Source organism: Candoia aspera, chromosome 5 (genome assembly GCF_035149785.1).
Source record: "Candoia aspera isolate rCanAsp1 chromosome 5, rCanAsp1.hap2, whole genome shotgun sequence".
NCBI classification, from domain to species: Eukaryota; Metazoa; Chordata; class Lepidosauria; order Squamata; family Boidae; genus Candoia; species Candoia aspera.
The window spans coordinates 16,434,106-16,455,267 of NC_086157.1; the positions used below are offsets into that span (position 1 = coordinate 16,434,106).

At 39.4% G+C, this 21,162-nt stretch overlaps 1 protein-coding gene across 1 annotated transcript in view; it reads right to left on the bottom strand.

Annotated features, from left to right (window-relative positions):
* GPC6 (glypican 6) overlaps positions 1 to 21,162 on the bottom strand; it is an 886,853-nt gene that overhangs the window by 415,823 nt on the left and 449,868 nt on the right. The window contains exon 3 of the mRNA XM_063304653.1: positions 8,641 to 9,032. Within this exon, the coding sequence (XP_063160723.1) occupies positions 8,641 to 9,032 (392 nt within the window). The remainder of the gene's footprint in view (positions 1 to 8,640; positions 9,033 to 21,162) is intronic.

The following is a 21,162-nucleotide window of genomic DNA, read 5'->3' on the forward strand; positions in this document are numbered from 1 at the left end:
CCTCCTGGCATCCGTCAAATGACACTACCTAATGAATGGGACTCAGAGTATGCCTCTCCTGCTGGACTTCTCAGGACAGGTAGATACAACTGGGGAGAGATGATCTCCCAAGTAATCCAGTCCCCTACCATGACAGGCTTTATGGTACCCTTAAACTGAACCTGGAAGTATACTGATAGAGTTTATCTTAGAACAGTAGATAAGAATGGCTGCTTATGGCATTATATTTTTGCTCTTCATAAAGTCTGTATGCTGTTAACTTCTCACTATCAAGCTATTTTAACTTGTATCTTTACATTAACAAAAAAATGATATTGGCAATCAGGGCTCTTTTCTGTTTTAAATTTAGTGTATATACTTTGTGTGTACAACTCTGAAAGGCTTTCAAATCTTGAAAACAAATAACTTGTTTTCAATGAGCTATGTGAAGATGCAGTATTTCCCTGGCAGTCCATTGCTGAACAGGGGGAACGCAAGAACTTAAAATAATCCAGGTCCCACAAGACTCCTCCTTGTTTTGGCTGCAAAAGAGTAACATACCTATCCTTCTGAAAACTATGGCTGATTATGGATCATAACTATGAAGTTACTACTATTTCGAGAGTGTGACTAGTCTTATTTATTCAGAGGGATATCCAACTTTGACTAAAATCAGCTAATCAAGAAGAGTATATTGTTCTTTGTTCATTTCATTATGAGCATATGGAGACATTGGCAACAGAGCTTAAATTAGTCTTACAGATCTGTTTTGGATATTCTTCTTTCCCCATTCTTTTTATATGTAACTGTCATTAGTGTGTTATTTTCTTCTCTACTAAAACAAAGTTGTCAAAACTTGTGAGATATTTTGAAAGAAGCAAGGGGGGTGGGGGAGAGGGAGATCTCTGATTAGCAATATTTCCAGATGAAATGACAGACATTCCTAAATGAACAAAGAAATTGTGCATAAAGTGGAAGATCTTACTCATATGAAGCATTCACTGAGGGATCTAAGGAGATTAGCACATTGAATGGATGAGATTTTCACACATCCCTTGTTTACAATTTAAACCCATTGATTTAGCTGAAGCAATCTTACTCTTCTCTCCAGTCAAAAAGGCCCCCAAATTAACTTACAAGTTAATCAAAGATGTCCCTGAGAATTCAAACTGCAAACCTCTCAAATGCAACAATGAATTATTTCTGCTAAACTTCTCTCCTCCTGAAAACCCACAGAATGCCCTTAGAGGTATTAAGGTATTTAAAACATCCTTCTTTAACTTGGCAACTTTAAGATGTTTCAGACTTCAACTCCCAGAATGGGATGGAAGCTAAATGGAATTTCAGGGATGCTTCTCAAAAGTATAGTAAAGGTAAAGGTTTCCCTTGACGTAAAGTCCAGTCGTGTCCGATTCTAGGGGGCGGTGCTCATCTCCGTTTCTAAGCCTTAGAGCTGGCGTTGTCCATAGACACTTCCGGGTCATGTGGCCAGCATGACGACACGGAACACCGTTACCTTCCCGCCGAAGCGGTACCTATTGATCTACTCACATTTGCATGTTTTCGAACTGCTAGGTGAGCAGGAGCTGGGACTAGCAACGGGAGCTCACCCCGCCACGCGGTTTCGAACCGCCGACCTTCCGATCGGCAGCTCAGCGGTTTAACCCACAGCGCCACCGCGTCCCTCTTTCTCAAAAGTATATTGATACAAAAATATCAATGATTTGGTCTTATTGAAAAACAGTGAATATTTTGACCAATAAGAGTAAAAGCAATATTAGTTTGTTTCCTACCCAGGATATCAGCACACATTTATAACTGTTTATATGCAGAATAACATTCTGTTCATTCCTAACTAGCTGTAAATGTTTGTGACTATTCCCAGAAAGAACTTAATAGTGTGCAAAAAAAAAAAGGAAAGAACTTAATCATCAACAGGTCATAAAAATATCAGTGGCATAAAAATGATAAATCTCAGCATGACAGGAGTTCTGAAAATATTTTGGACATCCAAAATCATACCATGCCTGAAAAAGGATGTATGCTACTTAGTAAACTTAAAATTGCAATCGCCACATATAATCAGAACTTTGCGGAACAAATGTCACTCTTTGGAGATTAATTCAATCTTTCTGCTGTATCCATAGGGGACTAAAAAGGGTGGGATAGATAGAAACTGGGAGACCGTGAGTTCTAGTCCTGCCTTATGCCCAAAGCCAGCTGGGTGACCTTGGGCCAGTCACTCTCTCTCAGCCCTAGGAAGCAGGCAAGGGCAAACCACTTCTGAAATCTTGCCAAGAAAACTGCAGGGACTAGTTCAGACAGTTGCCAGGAGTCAATAATGACTTGAAGGATGAAAAAACAAACAAACAAACACATTGAATCAACTAATTGAACACTTGTTTAACTATTTTTCTAGTTATCCAATATCTAAAAGCTGTATTGTATTGAAATGATTCAATGTATCAGAGATATGTGAGATGTTTGCTATTTTTCTGGTATGGCTTTATGAAAAAGGACAGCTATCCAACACCAACTCACTGAACTGTTTTTGTTTTAAATAATTTGGGCTGTATATTCACAATTTTTTACTGCAGCTGTGATCTTTCTTATTGTCATTATATTTATGTATGTATTTATTTATGTAATCTTTCTTATTGGAAGTCTACTATGTCATCACATAGATGAGGATTACTGACATATCCTGGATACCCACTTATATCCTCTTTGGCATCAATTTAGTTTGAATCTCAATCTCAACAGTTCCTCTATCATTTTTCTTTGTTGTCTTCAAGATCAGTATTTATTGTAGGTATCAAGTCTTCCTGAATGATTCACTTTATTCCACACCACCCTGGAATCTGATTTGATGGGCTGCATTTTTAAGACAGGCAAAATATGAATTGGATGATTCCATTTCATCATCTTCACCATTTGAGAGCTAGACTTTTTTGCAATACAATTTACAACTGAGCAGGAATTTAAACCCTCATCTCCTTAATGAAAAGATGACAAAGTAGGTTATAAATCAGATTCTGATATGTAATAACTGAAAAGGTATAGTGCCATTTAAAAAATATAAGTAAAGGTTAAAATACAACAAATAGTGTAGGTTGTGACACCACCTCAGACCAATATATACCAGCTTTAAAAAAAATTCTCCTGGCAAAGAAAGGTCCTTTGTAGCCCAATGGATGTTACCACTATAGTGCATTTCCCAAAACAACCACACTCAGTTATCTGCATTAAAGATATGTCCTAGTTATGGGGTGTTGTATTCTCAAAGCACAAGAAGAGAGTCTGATGGAAAAAGGACTCTAGAAGAGAAAGGCAGGCAGATTCTTTGCTGAATATTGTTTTAATCATTACATCTCCAACTCATCCACTTTGCTCCTTTTTTGCAATTGAAATCCACCTGTAAAATGACAAACCCCTGAAAGAGAATGTGGCAATTGACTTATTTTTATATTCTGGGTGTAATTTTTACATTTTACATTTTACATACTCTCAACTCTGCACTCTGTGATATGAATATAAATTATTTAATCAGATTGCCACTTTCATAATCTCATTTTAGACTAGGTTGGCAAAAAGAAAAATGGAAAAAGAAATCTCTTTGAAAGCAAAAGGTACAATATTCCTTGTGCTATGCAAATTTAAGTCTACAAAATGTTGCATTAAGGATAAATGCTTCCACTTGGGTCCTCTGAAATAGACACTTGGAGTATTTAGGATAACTGAGTTGAGTCAGAAACTATTTGATCCAGATTTACAGTACATTATTATTTTGAACAATCATTCATATATTCATTGAAGAATAATGGTGTAAATTATCAATAAGAGGTGACATTTCTTATCCTGGCAATTTAAGGAGACAATGGCTTTGCAGTGGACTGATCAGAATTTACCTGCAGAAATCTGAAGCTTCTTGTGCTTTCCCATTTACTGTAATGGGGAAATAAAAAAATAACAGTAACATTTCTGCTTCTGAAGAGATCTGAACAACTAAATTATATCTGCAGGCACAGCCCTTCGGGGTAGATGTCATCTCAGATACACAGAAGTAAGATGGAAGTATGAAAAGAAGTGTTTATATTTTGCTTTGAAGAATAGTTGATAGAATTGGATGAAATTTGCAGCGACTGTTTCTGCTTCTGAGATAATGGGCTTATTTTGTTCTGTTGCTGGGACTAGGGTGAAGAAAAATGTAAAATGGCGTACGTCGGAGATATGACACAACCTGTTACAAGGAGTTTTTGAAAAACAGAGGCAGTAGGGATTTGCTGCCTCCTCCTCCCCCCCCCCTTTGAACTTTGGGATAATTAGTTTGAAAATGTGATAGAGATATCTGTAAGCAGCAAAGCTTCATTCTTGAACTTTATTACTAAAATACATGAGCATGCTCACTTTGGTTCAAAACGAGTCTCATGCACATTATATATGGCGACAGGTTCAAAAAGGAATCATTTCCCCTTTTGTGGATGTTCTGTTCCTGGTCACGCAATTGTGTCCCATGTGCTCCATGCCCATAGGGAGTACGAGGATCTGGTTAGATGCAATGATTAAGCTCTCGCTTGGAAAGCAGAAAAGGAGCTCACTTTTTATTTCGGAGTGAAAAGCCAAGCCCATCACTGCTCTTTACCTTCAGCAACTAGGAGTGAGGCAGTAATGATGGCCACGGCAGGGTCCCCCTCCCTGCCTCCATTTCCAGGAATCTGGAAATAGCTGTGGCTGGGAGGTTCTGCCTTCTGGTGAACGGTGGTGTCTTGTCTCCTTGCCATGAAGAAAATGCAGAGGAAGCTTGCCTGAGGTTGTGAGGTCCTGCAGCTGTGGAGTTGTTACCAGCACTATTGTTTGAGGAGTTAATTTCAGCGGCCATCTCTGAAAGCCCTGAGCCCTCCTGTTGCAACTGATGCTGCAGGTGCACAGTTACACAATGTTTGAAAACAGATCCCTCCCCAAAAGAAAAACTGATCAAACTGAGCAGAAGAATAATTGATAAAGTCATTCTTTGGTTGGAATCTAGGGCTTTTGGTTGTAACCCCTCTTTCCTCCCAACTGGCATTTTATATACGCAAAGTGAGGGAAGAAACGTTGCAGTCCTATTGTCAGTATCTTGTCTAGCCTATGCATTGCCAAAATTACTCATAAAACTTTGAGAGAATATAGAGCAATTTGGACAAAGCCCCAACTTTATAACTCTCCCAATTTCTCTGAAGAGGTCCACTTCAGCTCAAGGTGCAAGATTCATTTCAACCAGTCAGCTTCTCTAATTATTCACTGAAATATTCCCTGCATAGCACTCTCCAGACAAAAATGTCACTTTATGACAGTGTGAGCGGAGAGGATCTTCTTACCTCCAACTTTCAATGAAACAAGCAAATCTTGCTGCAGACGTAATGTGCACATGGGTGGCTACTGGGTGGATGGTCAGCCATTATTTTATTTGAATTATTTTTTTATTTATCAGACTAAAAATCTCAGAATACACACATCCCATCCATACCAAATGTACTAACATCTTGGCCCCCATGCCTTGGGGAACAGCCAGTTCTGCACAGCCTTCTGAAAGGCCAGTAGGGTTGAGGCCATCCATATTGTGGGCGTGGGGGTGGAGGGGGAGGAGGCTGCTCCAGATGGCTGGCACCAAGGCAGTAAAAGCATACTTCTTTATTTACCTATACATTATATTTATATAGCCACCCATTTTACCAGAAGTGAATCTGGGCGGCATACAACAATCAGATAAAACCCCAATATAAAAACAATCATTATAAAAACATAGACAATCATATTTTTTAAAAAAAATCATTAAAAATTAGAATATGCAAACCACAAATGGAGAGAGAAGTATAGCAACCATATATCACCCACAATAGAGGAGTCTCCTTAAAATGTTGCTGGTTCCCCGGGACCCCCAATCCTGGTGACATAGGTCTTGAGGGACTTTCTAAACATTAACAAGGGTGGAGCTAACCTAATTTTGGGGGGGGAGAATGTTCCATAAGGCAGGCATTGTGGCAGAGAAAGCCTGGCTCCTGGAACCCATTAAATGCAGGTCCCTTGCAGGTGGAACCTGTAGCGTGCCCTCTCTGCCAGATCTAAGAGGATGGGCTGAAGTAATTGGGTAGAGGTGGTCCTTCAGATAACCCAGCCCCATGCCATGAAGGGCTTTAAAGAGCAAAACCAGCACCTTGAATTGGGCCTGGAGACAAACTGGCAGCCAATGCAGTAAGCAGAGGTATAACATGGGCTGTTCAGGAGCCACACAGAACTGTCTGCGCCGCTGTATCCCAGACCCAGCTGGGTCTCATTGATGCATGCCAGGTTAGCCCTCTCATCAATGATTAAATCCCTGATGAAGGAGGCCTTATTACAAACTGGCCTGGCATTCAGTAGCAGCAGCTGGAGGCCAGGGCCACTGAAGTTCTGCTGACAGGGTACCAGGGCTGAGAACAAGGAACTGGGACACAAGACCAGTACAAGGCAACAGTGTCACATTCCGCTCCCTGTCTCCCAACATCTCTTCCCAGGCCCACCACCATAATCCTATGGCCTACTCCATCCCCCAGATTGCATCCCCATCCCCAATCCAAGCCCCCAAGACTGGGGGCCCCTTGCTGTCCTTCCAATCCTCTCTGGGAGGGGAAGTGGGTATCCTGTGGCACTTTAGCTTCATTAGCTCTCAGTGCCATCTGGGTACCCAGCCATCACCTCCCTACAACCATAACATACTCACCCACAGTACTACAATACATTCATGCCCACTAACACTCACCTGCTGCTCCCACCAGCTGGTAGAGGGCTCCCTTCCATTCACCTGCCACCAATATCTCCTCTGGCTCTCACCCAAGAGGAGGAATCAGGCACATATTCACCATGGCAACTGAACAGCTGATGGAACCCCATCGTTCCCTCCCTCCCTTCCTTCTCCTTCTTTCTCAGGGCTACCCAGGGGAAGGCAAAAGTGGCATCCATGGGGGGAGGGGAAGAGAGATCCACAGCAGCCTGCCACTCCACTGCATCCCCCTGCCCAGCCACTGCCCACATCCCAAAAGCCAGAGAAGCAGGTGGTACAGGAGAAAACATTCAGTGGCAGCAGAAAAACCCAGTGACCAGCAGCAAAGAGACAAATGGTACAGGAAAGGCTGTCTCTAACACAGCTGAGTCTGCAGGTCCCACAAGTCCATAGATGCCAATGCAGCAGGAGAACAAGAATAACCCGCCAAAAAGTCCAAACGCAGCCAGGTCCAGTCACCACCAATACAAATTCAAAAAAGCCGCTGCTAGACACTGGGACAAATCAGCAGGCACGGCCAGCAAAATGCTGCAAAAATGCTGCAAAATGTGTCAAAGAAGCAAAAGCAGCACAGGCAGCAAACATGGTGGGCCACAAACAATTGTAGCCACCATCCAGCACACTGTGCCCCAGTCCAGTCCAGCTCACTCCTCTAAACCTCCCGCCCAAACAGGTAAAAAAATCTACCAGGTGACACTGCTTTACCAAGGGAACCTAGAGCATGTCCAGCTATATCTGCCACATTATGACCACAGAGTGCTCACATAATCATGGATTAGTATCAGTTTAACAACCACACATTTATATGGAGCGGTGGCACTTCCATCTTTGATCATTAGCACCAACAGATAAGAGATAGACATTCCCCAGTAAGTGCTATGCTACAATTACTGATACTGTCACCTAGAGCACCTTAAGGGCTACCCATTAAGAGTGGAGAATATCTGGGCCTCTAGTTATTACTGAACTACAACTCCTAGGAGACCCAATCATATAATCCATGATGAAGGAGGTTGGAAATTATAGCGCAGCAAAAGAGTCCCCTTTCGGGAGAGATGGGCAGTGATAGAAATTTGATAGATAGATAGATAGATAGATAGATAGATAGATAGATAGATAGATAGATAGATAGATAGATAGATAGATATCTGGAGGGAACAGATTCCCCCTCCTGCAGGACATAATTTTTAAAAGCCCAATCATGGTGATCTAGTTCATAATGAAGGCCCTCAGCTATCAGGCCCTTCCCAAGAAAAGCCTTCCTTTCTCTTGGATTTTCAGTTTGACATATACTGTGCACACAAAGAACTACCCCTTCGCCACTCTTATCACCACTGTATAGCCTTGAACATAATTTTAAAAAGAAGCAAATATGTAATATCCTATTATGAGATCTTTTGCATCATATTTTGGCTGTTTGACTGTACAACTGTAGATAGTCATGCTAGCTGTATGTAATATTAAATGTACCATATATCATTACCATTTGCAATAATACCAGTAGTAATAATGAAATCCCATTGATTCTTGCTTTTTCTGTGTATTTATATCTCCTCTGAAGGACCAGGAATTATAGGACAGGGTTAGCAGGCTGGTCTCGCTCTAAATACCAAATGAAGATTGACACACCATTCCTTCTTAAGTGAGAACCTTGGCGGTACAGCTATCACTTCTGACAGAGTTTGAGGGAGGAGAGAAAACATCCTACGGTTATTCACACCCTGACAAACTTCCCTCCTAGCTTTCACGTTGACATAGATGGAAAGCTGCGCACCATAAATGATAGTGCAGCATAGAAACATGCGTCTCCAGCAAAGCAACTGAAAAGAAGAGCTGGCAACAAAAAAAGTCATTTTGATTACCTTAGATACCCTGTTAGCAACTTCTCTGCCCACGGTCAGTCCCTGAACAAAGGTCCTTGCAGCGATAAAAGCTCTTGTCACCTGAATCTTGAGTTTCCTGGGTACGTCTCCAAAAGGCTTAAGCTGGTCTGTGTATTTGCTTACACACTCTAGATAGTCCTCAGAGAAATGATAGTGGGGGTTTATGAGCTGGAACATTCGCTCTAAGAGGCGGGCCCAGAAGTCATTCAACATCTCCTCCAAGTTCACATTGCCTCCTGTGTAATATCTTTTCAGTTCTATAAAGAGATCCTGGAATACTTCTGAATTCTGCATGTACAGCATGCCATATGTCCGTACAAACATATCATTTAAGGATCTTTCTGCATTCTCCAGGAGCTCTCGGAAAAATTCTACACAAAGAAAGAAAAAAAAAACATATGGATGAGGAAATAACACAACAACAGCAGTAACAAGAGTAGCAGGAGCAGAAAAGGGCAGCCTAAATGGTGAAGGGAAAAGGAGAATGTGTGGAGATTTTTATACTTGATAGAGTATAAACATGATAGAGATCTATAGTATAATATGCATAAATGTACAAAAATTTAAAAATGGGGAAGCTTTTTTTTTTCAATCCAAGCATGCGAGAATCCAGATTATCGTACATTTAATCTAATTGTATTTATGATAATAATAATATTTAGGATAATTAAAGGATGTGATACTTCATACAAAACACAGTTAAACTATGGACTATCTTAAGATGTAGTAATGGGAACTAAGGATTCAATAAGTTCAGGCAGATAGGGCCATCAATGGCCATAAACTGCCTCCTTTATAAAAAAAAATAATAATACTGTTATTAGCTGTTGTACAAAAAACTGTCCAAGCTTGACACAGCTAACACGATAAACGTTATTAATCAAAACAAATCTACAATGCAAACAATAAAATATTGCAAATATAAAAAAGAGGGCCAACAGGGACTAAACAAAAGCTAAAATAATTGTCTAACTGGATAAAATCATTGACCTTAAAAAGTTAAGCTGTTCTAAATATTTTAATCCTTAAAAATCAAAGTAAAGAGAAAACTGGATTAAGTGGATTAGATTTATGTTCTTCATATGAATACCAAAAACACTGTCAGGACAATTAAGGCAGATACTGCATCAGCTTCTTGCTTTAGTGGATTGCTATGAGGAAGACATATGGCATTATAATTATGTTTACCTTTGCATTTTTTTTAAAGAAAAGCTGATAATCCAACAGTATATCGGTTTGCTGTCAATGGGGCAGGTACAGTAAATGTCTATTGCAAAACAGCCTTACTGTAGATTTGAACTGCAAAGTGTCTCCTTAGAAAACACATTAAAATAGAAAGCACTGGATTCCTCATGACAGAGCAAAATAAAAAAAGCTATTTTAAATGCTAAATATGCTTTAAGAAAACTGCTATGAAAGCTGCTTCATTTGTATTTCAAAGACTGATTCAGTGTTTAACACTGAAAGTAGAGTACTCTATTCCTTAGATACTGAATTCTTGGCATTTCGAATACTAAATACGAAGGAATTATTTAGGCAATAACATAACATCAACAAGCCTAAAACTAAGGAACTGTTCACTCAACTTATTTATTGGGCCACAGCCCCTGAAGATCCAGTTTTCTTAAGGGCTGAAGTAATTCTTCCTTGGACAACAAACTTGATCCAATGTCACCAAAACTACTTATCTGGGGATCATTATCCCTTCTGATTTCTTTGATCAAGACAAAGTCTTAGGTATGTCCTGCAAAAACAGGACATCTCTAAGCACTCTGGAGAGGAAAACAGATCTATGATTAGGAAAGAGACAAAAGTGACATTCTCGCTGTCTCTTTTGCTGCAGCTGTTGCAGTTTTGCTAAAACATGGCCTACGGAACCACCAGCTTGGATGACACTGGATCCCTACTCTTGGCACAAAGTGAACAAAGTGACTGGGGGAAAGGACCACTGACGGTGTCTGTTGTTGGATGTGACCAGGGCTTCAGTATTGTTCTTGAGACTTACAGGCGAACACATAGGAAAGAGGATGCAAATCAATATAAATTCAGACCAATGTACAGTATATTTCACAGTGGTGTGCAAATTTTCTGGTCTCTCAGAATTTTCTTTACAGATTTTTTAAAAAATGTGTGCATCTGATTGGCATTGACCACTTTCTCTAACTATAGAGCTTCAGTATGAAACTTCCTCTAATATTCGTATTTTTAAATGTAAATCTTCCCAATGTACCTTTTTTTTGGCACAAATCTACACAAAGCCTTTTTAAATGTATTTTTTTTTCAGTGCAGGATTTTAACTTTAAATCAATCCAATATGATGTAACTACCATAACATATATTTAAACAAACCACATAAGGAGATAGACAGACAGATATACACACACAGAGACATGCATAGATAAATCCACAATGCAAAAGTTGTTTTGGGAGAAAGACTGAACTTTTGCCCACAGAAAGAAACTGGTGACTCTATTTAATCTTGCTGTCTGTTCCATGGCAAATCCTGTTCTGGCAGACATTACACATCTGCTTTTCAAAAATCCATAACACAATTCTTCAACCCCCATGGCTAGACTTTACTCATAACTAGATGCAGAATAAATCAAGAAGCTGCTACCAAATTGCAAGGGTGGGCAAGTACTTCAGTCTTGCAAGACTATTTATAAATCTATCAACGGAAGGAGTGGCCCACTTTACAGTAGGTTAGAATCACACTGCTAGAGATGATAATATTTTAGAGCTAAATTATTCAAAGCAACAGTTCCATTATGAGAGTTAAAGCTGGTCTTATGCTTCAGTTGTGTAGAATATGCCTTGATGCTGTAGCAGAGAGTGGGCTACAGACAGGAACAAATTCCTCCAGGAACAAACCTAAGACATTGGTTCCAGTATAAGGTACATGACAAATATACTTTGTTGCAAATTGTATCATGCCAAACTCTAAATTATTATCATATTCAATATATAGTTTGTATTATAGAGGAAAAAGAGAAGCGAAGGAAGAAGAGGAGGAGGAGGAGGAGGAGGAGGGGGATGATTTTGGCCCATTGAGTATTAATGCACCTGAAAAGCATGTAGTACCATTTGATGTAAGTGATTGCAGAGCATATGTGGGTAACAAGATTAATTTTCATTAAATATACAGGTGCCAAATACTGAGTTAAATATAAAACACAAACTGATTGCTTATGTTTCTCACTGCAAAGGTTAGTCCTCCAATAAATGAAGGTTTGCTGAAGATATTTGAAGGACACGATGAAGGGAAAATAACCCAGTGGGTAAATTTAATTGGGTAAAGATGTGAATATCTGAATAAAGTTCAGACTGTTGTTGATTGTCCCTCCATTTTTAAATCATGCATTTCATTCTTAAGCTTTGGAATCACAATGAAATGAAACCCATATCAAAAGGGCTCACTGGCAGGTGCCAGGCCAGAGGCAGCCCTAACTGGATCCAAAACCAGCTCTTTTCCGCCAAATACGTTTCATTCATTTGAAGAGGAACTTATTTTACTATCTGCCCTTTGAACATCCCCTTCTGCAAATGCTGAATGTGCTCCCACAAGGTCAGGGTAAAAATATAATTCATATAGTAAATGAAAGATCCAGTAGTGCATGGCCACTATGCAGATCTAAATCTGCACAAAGAAGTAGTTGTACTGTAAATCTGGTTCCCTTCTTACGTGTTGGACTATAACTCCTATTCTGCCGGACAATTTGTTGGCTGGGGATAGTAAGAGTTGTATTCCTACATATCCAAAATGACAGGGAAAACTATTTTAAATATCATATTTGAAAATTTTATCCCAGGTTTCTTAGAACAGTGTTTTAATGATTCCAAACCATTTGCCTTTCATATACTTTTAAATAATTTGAAATTTTCAGTTGCAGCCAGATATTTGAACCAAGTGTTCAATCATCATGACTGAGTCAACTTAGGGACAGCTATAAATTTCTCTTCCTTTCTGTTATGATTATGGTTCCAGTACATTGTAGGAAGTACTCTGCAGCATTATTGACACATCAGTGGGTGACAATCTATGTTCTGTTTTGTGTAAGACAGTGATCATTTAAGTCCTGAGCAGCTTAAAAGCCTTAGTCACAGCTAAGTTTGTGTTCCTTTCATCTGAATTCTTTCTATCTATCTATCTATCTATCTATCTATCTATCTATCTATCTATCTATCTATCTATCTATCTCCCCTCAGCAGCGAAATAAATGAGGTCAGCAATTCTATAATCATCTGTCCTCACACATATTGCACTCAGTGGAATGCCTGAGCAAAGATGGTAGGATTGTGTTGAAAACCAGCTGCTGTGAGTTGGTTCTGTGGAATCTAAAGAATTGCTCTCAGATAAGTATCACTCTCTCTCTCTTTTTCTGTGTGTGTGTGTGTCTATACCTCTCTCCATATATTCACACACACACATAGACACACCCCTACCTAGACACCCACGCACACACATAGACACACCCCTACCTAGACACCCACGCACACACATAGACACACCCCTACCTAGACACCCACGCACACACATAGACACACATGTCTACCTATGTGCACACACACACACACACATACAATATATATGGACACATCTGTCTGTCTATCTGTCTCAGCCTCCTTTTTCTGCCACCACAAAAGGGTAATGGAAAACAAGTAGTACATTAGGGCCATATTTATCAGTACAGGTGGTTCTTGCTTACTGACTGCCTCGTTCAGCAACTGTCCAAAGTTAGGGTGTTGTCTCTGTCATGTGATCACCATTACACTTAATATACAGTGCCTCCCATGTTGCTTTTCTGCTCCCCCCAACAAAGCAGAGAGATTGGAGAGGGAGGGATTACATGAGAGTAAGCAGGCACACCATGGGGAATACACATTGAAAGCAACGTGCTGGCATCAGCAATCACTAGTGTGCTATGCAAACCCGGTACATTCCTACCCCACCCCCATGAGGGGGGGGCAGGAAGAAAAAATACCAAGCAATTTCTGTAGGCAACCTCTCCTGTGCCTGACCCGTTTCCACCCACATCACAGACCAGACGGGGCCTACAGTAACAGAATCTTGAAAGCCTGATAGCATTTCCCCTCCTTCCCTCTGATAACACAGACAGTTAAGGTTTCTTTCTAACATTCTCTTCTTTTCTTGGGCTGAAATCATATTTTGCTAAGTGTTGCATTTCTTCTCCAAGGTTATTTCTGTGGTTCCAACAGGCTTTAATTAGGGCCATGTGAATCTCAAGTGGGGAGGCTGTTCCACAGGGCAGGCACAGCTACAGGGAAGACACAGGTCCCCCAGGACAGCAATGATTTAAGCTCGGACCTGGAGCATGCCAACTGTTTCAGATCTTATTGGCTGAGCACAGATGACAGGAGAAAGACAGTCCTGTAGCCACATTGTAATGGTCCGTGAGAATAACCTTGAAGAACAGGAGGCAGAGCCTCAGCCAAGGCAACAGTCAGATAAGATAAATCTTATCTGAGTCCAAAGCAGGAATGGAATTTGAGAAAATGTCTCAGACTTGACTTTCCCTAGTTCTCAGTAAGATAAAGGTAGCAAAGGGGGAGGAACATTCAGAATTGCAAGACTGTGTTACTGTTATCCTATAATAAAAGTAGTTTTAGTATTCATAACTTTGGTGTTCAGGTCTGGTCTACCTTAAAGGGCTGAGACATATTGGGCTTTATAGGTGATTACCAACACCTTGAATTGCACCCACCTTGAATTATACCCAGAATCCCACTGGAAACCAGTGCATCTCATATAGCAGAGATGTTTGATTACTGATTGATTATGTGCCATCAAGTTGTCGACCCTTAGCAACCACATAGATAGATTTTCTCCCTGACAACCTGTCTCTAACCTGGTGTTTCAGGTTTTCCAATGGTAGCAGAGATGTTACATAGGCAAAATGAAGAATGGCCATAAGTCCTTGGTTGGACGCATTCTGAACAAATTGTAGCTTCTGAATGGACATCAAGTGAATCCTCATGTACAGCAAGCTGAAGTAGTCTGAGTAGAAGATAACTGTCATGAGTGACTGTGTGGAGGGCCTCCCAACGCAGGAAAGGCTAGATTTGGCAAATAAGATGGATTTGTGGAAAGGCCTTCCTGGCCATGGCTACCACCTGGTCATATGCATGGAGATATTCCTTTTGCTACAGACAATTAGTTCTATATATTCAAATATCCATGAACCTATTGTATTAAATCTAATAGTACTAATCTAGTAACTTCAAACTATTTTAGGAATGAGTTATTAATTTATTTTAATTTATTTCAATGGTGCATGCAGTATCGTTCTATCTGCATATTCCAAATTTTCAGCTATATTGTCTAGCACCATGGTATGAATTAGCTCTTGAGATACATGGACCTTGTAAAATATATGTATTATTTACTTCATGGTCTTGTTTCTAAAGGAGTTGTTAGAAAATTGAAACTGTATACAAAATTGTATATAGAAGCCTATCACTCATCATAGGCCATTTCTACAGAAAATGAGTGGCATTCTCAAGGTCAAGAACCATTGCATAGTTACTGTTAAGGTAAAAGTTTTGTCCTCTCTTTCGAGGTGAGTTTGCCCTATTTGTCAGTAAACTAATCTTGTAAGGTTCCTATGAGGTTAAAATGGGGAACAGAGAGCCATATACATTGCCTTGAGGTTTATGGACGAAAAAGGTGACATAACTATAATCAATAATTAATTTATCTATAGTAAGAAACATGATTAGGGTGCTTCTTTACAGTCTGGAAATACTGTGGCTTCATGCAACTGTTTACAAATGCAGCAACAGACTGCGTAGGGGCATGGACGCTGCTCTCTCCTTCCATCCCAACTCCAGATTGCTCTAGATTGGCAGATAAAAGGTAGAAGACAAATTAGAATCACACTCAGTTACAATGCTCCATGGGTTGGAAATCCTGAGCAATCATGAGGCCCAATCCATGAGGACTGTGGACCACAGTCACACAATGGCAGTTACAGCGCCTCTCACCAACCCAGGGTAACCAGGATAACAAGAAGTGGGGTGCAGCTGGACTAAGTCTCTCTTTCTCTCGCCAGATTTATATATATATGAATGAAAGAAAAGGACTGGTGTTGCCCATACTGGGAAGCACGGTTTCTGGATGACAGTCCCTACCTTGGGGAATCGCTTACCACTCGGTTAACATTCTGGAAATTGGACAACACGAAACTCTTCCACAGAGCACCTGTAGAATGCATGTCTGTTTTGTTTTGATCATTTATTCTTTATGTTTTGAAGTTAATTGCCAGAAGGGATTACAGTAGTATACAGAACTGATATATATCACGATGCAAGCCACAGATTTGAAATTATTTCTGCTGTGGAAGAAAGGAAAGGAAAGGAAACAAAAAAATTGGTCTGTATTAATGCAATGCTAACTCATGGCCCATGCTCACCATCTTGCTTCAAAGCCTATAAAACACAGAGTGCCAACTAATTGCAGACTTCTTTCTGTATTAGTAAAAAAAAAAGAAAATCAATAGAATGTTGTAATTTTATTGTCCCCTACATGGCCATAAATGTTAAATGCTGCTGTTTATACCAAGCATACAATTAAGTGTGTGTTCCCATTAAGCAACATAATATTAGGGTTCATTATGAAATTACACTGTTCAGTTAGTTTAGCATCTAAAATACAGTTGTCACTTTCACCGATACAGGTATAATTTCATTAGGCACCTGTTACCTTCCTAGACAGCTAAATAGAACTTAATTCATATTTGCTTTTTAACTAGCAAGTTAAGCTGCGTTTTAATTAATGGAAACCCTCCACCCCAGAGTTAATCATGGTGATAATGCCCAGTTGACTAATATTATGTTATGCTGATACCTGTCCTAGAACAAGAAAACAGAAGAATGGACTCTATCAGGTCAGGGATTATATTTCTGAATATTCCTCTACTGTAAAAAATAAAACAAAACAAAATCACTAGCACACAGGAAGTGGGCCAAGGTAGAATTTGTTTACAGTTATTAGGACAAAGAAATATGTTTAAAAAACCTGTAATCAGAAAGCAGTGTGTAAAGTACAGTACTTTTATCTATCTTATTTATTTAGCTAATCTACCCATTAAACATGTGAAAGTAGCTAATCATACAAACCATCACTTTTACACAGACCCAGGTGTATTTGAATAGGGAGTGAAAGTTAAATGCAAATATTTGCCAAATCTGACAGATAAAAATAGTGGCACTGTTTGTGAATACCCTATTCCCAAATGTGAGTCGGTAACTGAACCCTCTGCTAAGCATATTTTTAAAAACTCCAATCAGCCAGCTTTATGTTTGAGAAGTCCACACAAAGGGCCATGTTTTTAAGGGATATTCAAAGGAAACTGCAGGAACAAGTCTGTTATAGCCATCCGTGACAGCATACAACAACCACGTTCTGGTTGAGTCACATGATGACCACAGTCCCAGCAGCCGTAACCCACAGAGGATATGCTTCTCTGTCATTCACACATATGTATGCTGTTGTCAGACTGAAGGTAACTCATGCTGGAGGACACTCCTTCATCAGTGTCCTTCCATCTATTTTCTAGTTAACTTACTTGTTTTCCAAACTGACCTGTGCCATGAACTCACCCAGAAACAGAAGTTCAACTTGAGAAGTCTCTCCCTATCACAATGTTTGTTTTTCACTACACCCAAGAATTGTAAAAAGAAAATAATAATAATAAATGTTCTTGGGCTCCAGGAAGTGACTGAGACAACAGATAGTCAACTTCCTAGAATATTTTAAATAACTGACTGTTATTTGGCAAAAATAGATTGTGTATTCTTAGATTTGCAGTTAATTAGTTCATGGTGCAGATTAGGAATGTTCTAAGGGCAACTTTAACATCTTCCCCAAATGCAAATTTTTATCAGAGGGCTGGATATTCTCTCCTACCCAAAAAAGTGAGGATTTAATCATTCAATATCTTACATACAGTGTGAAGTTATGCGGTCTATTTAACATTGGGCATCTTCGGAGAAACCATCTGTTGAAATTGTAGAAAGACTTGAAGATCCTTCAAGCTCTCTCAGAAACAACAGCACTGCTTTGACTACCCTCTCCTGAAGAAAAGAAGTGCAAAATAACCAGTACTGGAAGCATCTGAAAGGAATGGCTGGAGAAAAAATGTTGAGATAATCCTGATTGGAAATTTCCAGTTAATTCACTGAGATCCTTGAGTGTCTACAAGCCTTTTCTTAATTGCAGAGCTGAAATACTCTCTGACCATTCTTGGATCAGAATGAATTTTGTTGTCCCTTCTGCCAATCTCTAGACTCTCTCTGCCCCTAGTCACCTTGGATAAAAGTCAGACACTTGACTTCTACGCAAGGTGATGTGTTGACAAAACATAACAAATTTTATACTTTTTGAGGTTGTGTGTACACAATAAAAGAAGGGGAAAATATTAACCGCCCAGAGTCCCGTGGAGGGAGGAGATGGGCAGGGACAAATTGGATAAATAAATAAATAAACAAACAAATACACCTCACTACTGCTAAGGATGACTTAAGGCTGGCTCACTCATGCATTTGGCTGAATGAAGGCAATGTCACAGGGTCATGGCAGGAAAAAAGATGTTGCCAGCTTGTGCTGCGATTTAGGTGTAAGAGGCAAAAACCTTAGTAGAACCAAGCCCATCTAGAGTATCTACACACTGGTACTTAATCTCCAAAATAACAAGTAAAATTTATTAATGAATTTACATGCAGCAATAGAAAATCTTCATCTTTGAGGTTTCCTTCCTCATAGTGGAGAGAAGGAAGAAGTAGGAAAATATTCTTTTTGCAAGAAACAGGCAGAACCTGAAGAGGAAATCCTAAGGGGGTCAGTCTTTCAGTCAAGGAAAAAAAGAGCAGAGGCAAAAAGAGGAAGTAAGAAAGAGTCCCTTGCTAGTTTTTTTCTATTCTTAGTCCCTGCCCTAGTGGTAATGGAATATATGATCCAAGTAAAGAACTATCTGGAGTTTTATCTCTAGAATGGAACCATCTCTTTGCTCAAATAGAGACTGGAAGCCACTGCCTGATGGGAAGATTGGATGAATTTGGGGAGAGGTCTTCAAGGAGAGCTGTGGATTCTCTCCTCTAAAGCCTAAACTTAGATATCATTGGGCTTGCAAAGTGTAGTGGGGCTGAATCTGGCCTTTGTAAGATACACCTAAGCATGCAGGCCTTAACCCGTTCCTCAGTACACTTCAGAATAGTTTAGGCACAGATTGAAATACAGGAACATTCAAACTTCACACCAATATTATTCCACAGGAGCTACGAATCTTGGCCTGAGAGTGTTTCTGCCCATGACCTCCCTTATTATAACAGTGCAGTGACTTCAAGGGTTGATGGTTTTCCCTCCTTCGAGTGCCATATGCATTTGCAGTTTCTCACATGAATACACAGAACACCAGAAAACTGGGGGTGTGGCAGAAACCCCAGGAGCAATTTACAAGAGCAAACTGACTCAACTGCAGACATTTTAATCCCTTGGATTATCTCTCCCCTCCCCTTTTTTTCCCAATGTGATGTTCAGGAATGCCACTCATTTAAGGTTGTTCTGAGAGAGTAGCAAAAATCACACTTCACTTTTGTACATTAGATGCCAGGAAGCAGCTTAAACTGCTGATTTCATCCAGATCTTTAATTCAAGGTTGAAGGTTTAAGACCATGAGTTCCAAGAACAGATTCATGAATTTAGGGTTCATCTTGATCAGTTTCCTAAGACACTAGCATAGATGCACGCACAAAGTATCATCCCAAATAAAAAGAGAGTAAATTAAAATGCAATGTTTGATCTTCCTGTTAATACCGAACTGCTTGTTTTCAGCAGACATCTGCTAAATGCTTTTATATCAACTGCTCTAGTTCTTTTATCTAGTGAACTGAATGTGTGTATCTTTCAAGCTTGGATTTTTTAAAAAAAGATTGTACGTTTTCTCATCACCTGCTGCCTTACAAATAATTATAAAATTCATTAGTATTTCAAGCAGAACATGGCCAGCATAGTATTTTGGGCCTGATAATCAGGGCTCCTTCAGGTGGGGAAGAGGATCTGGATGAGGAGTAATATTCTATGCTTAGTCGAACTGCTGCAGAAGTTTAATATCTCCAGGGACAGATGTCTCTGATTTTTTGTCATGGGAATCCTCGGATCCAGGGGATCAGTTTAGAGAGGTTTCTTTTCCCCAAGGGTCTGTTTGTTTACCCAATCTTCTTCTTCTTAATGACTGATGTAATGAGTTGCCTTCTTCTGCCCTCAACTGCTGCATTCAGTTATTGTCAAACACAGGCATCACCTGGCCTTCTAATCTTGCTCTGATGGATGGAATGCTAACCTTTCACAAGATTAGAGACACAAGGTGCTCTGGAAATAATAACATTCAAATTGGTTTTATTTCAAAGGGCAACTCAATCTTGATTTTGTTCAGAGGTCACTTGACAGATCATTTGCTGATGTGCGGAGGGAACATGGCTGGGTTGTGTCTGTGTGTCCTTCCAATCGTGTCTTCTGAGCAATACTCCAATTATATCAAATTAAGTAAGAACTATCAGTTATTGGCCTCTGACACTTCCAAAACTTTCCAGCCTGTCTCATTACCACATTGACTACACTTATGCTCATTTAAATTAGAATAGATTTTCACTGACCTGTAACTGAGTGGGTATAATTTTATATATTCATGGTTATTATATTTAAATGATATATATATATATATCATTACTTCCTAAAAAATACAATATAAAAAGATTAGTTCTGATTATGACTAAATGCTTTCTTTGAAAAAGCTGTGCAAAAATGTTGCCTTAAAATATATGTTAAAAAAATTGAATAACATTTTTTCTCAAAGCAATAATTTTTAAAAGTATTTTCTGATTATTTGGTGGCAAAAATCTCCAAAAAGAAACTTTGCATAATCCTCTTTATAAGTTATTATATCATTTTTGCCAGAAATAGAGTCAGATTTTTCCTCTTTTCTGTTTCCTAGTCTTAAGCTGAAAGTAACATCTGAATGCTAAAGATTTAAATAGATTAGCCTTCTTGTCAAAATTGGCATGCAACCTTCAATATGCATCCTCTTAGATACTACTGAGTGAAACCCCCAGCGTATGAAACCATTATTTCAGGCACATAATAACGGTGGCATATTTATGAGGTGCTATAAAATACGCTCTCATTTCTACAGATGTGACAGCACAGAATCATTCATTATAATTGCTGTTGTTGTTATATGCTCATAAAACCCTCATGCTTTATCTCCAAGCAATAAAGCAACGTTGTGTTAACAATTTGGGCTCAATGGAATTTTTACTGAAATCTCCTCCACTGAGAAATTATACAACTTTGGGGGAACAGACACACCTGCTGGAATGCTTGACATCTGCATCCTGCTAGACAATGGAAATTTGGAATTTCCTGAGACTTCAACCATATTAAGCTATTTGTGCATTTTAAAATCTTGCGGTAGAAAGAAAGGTACT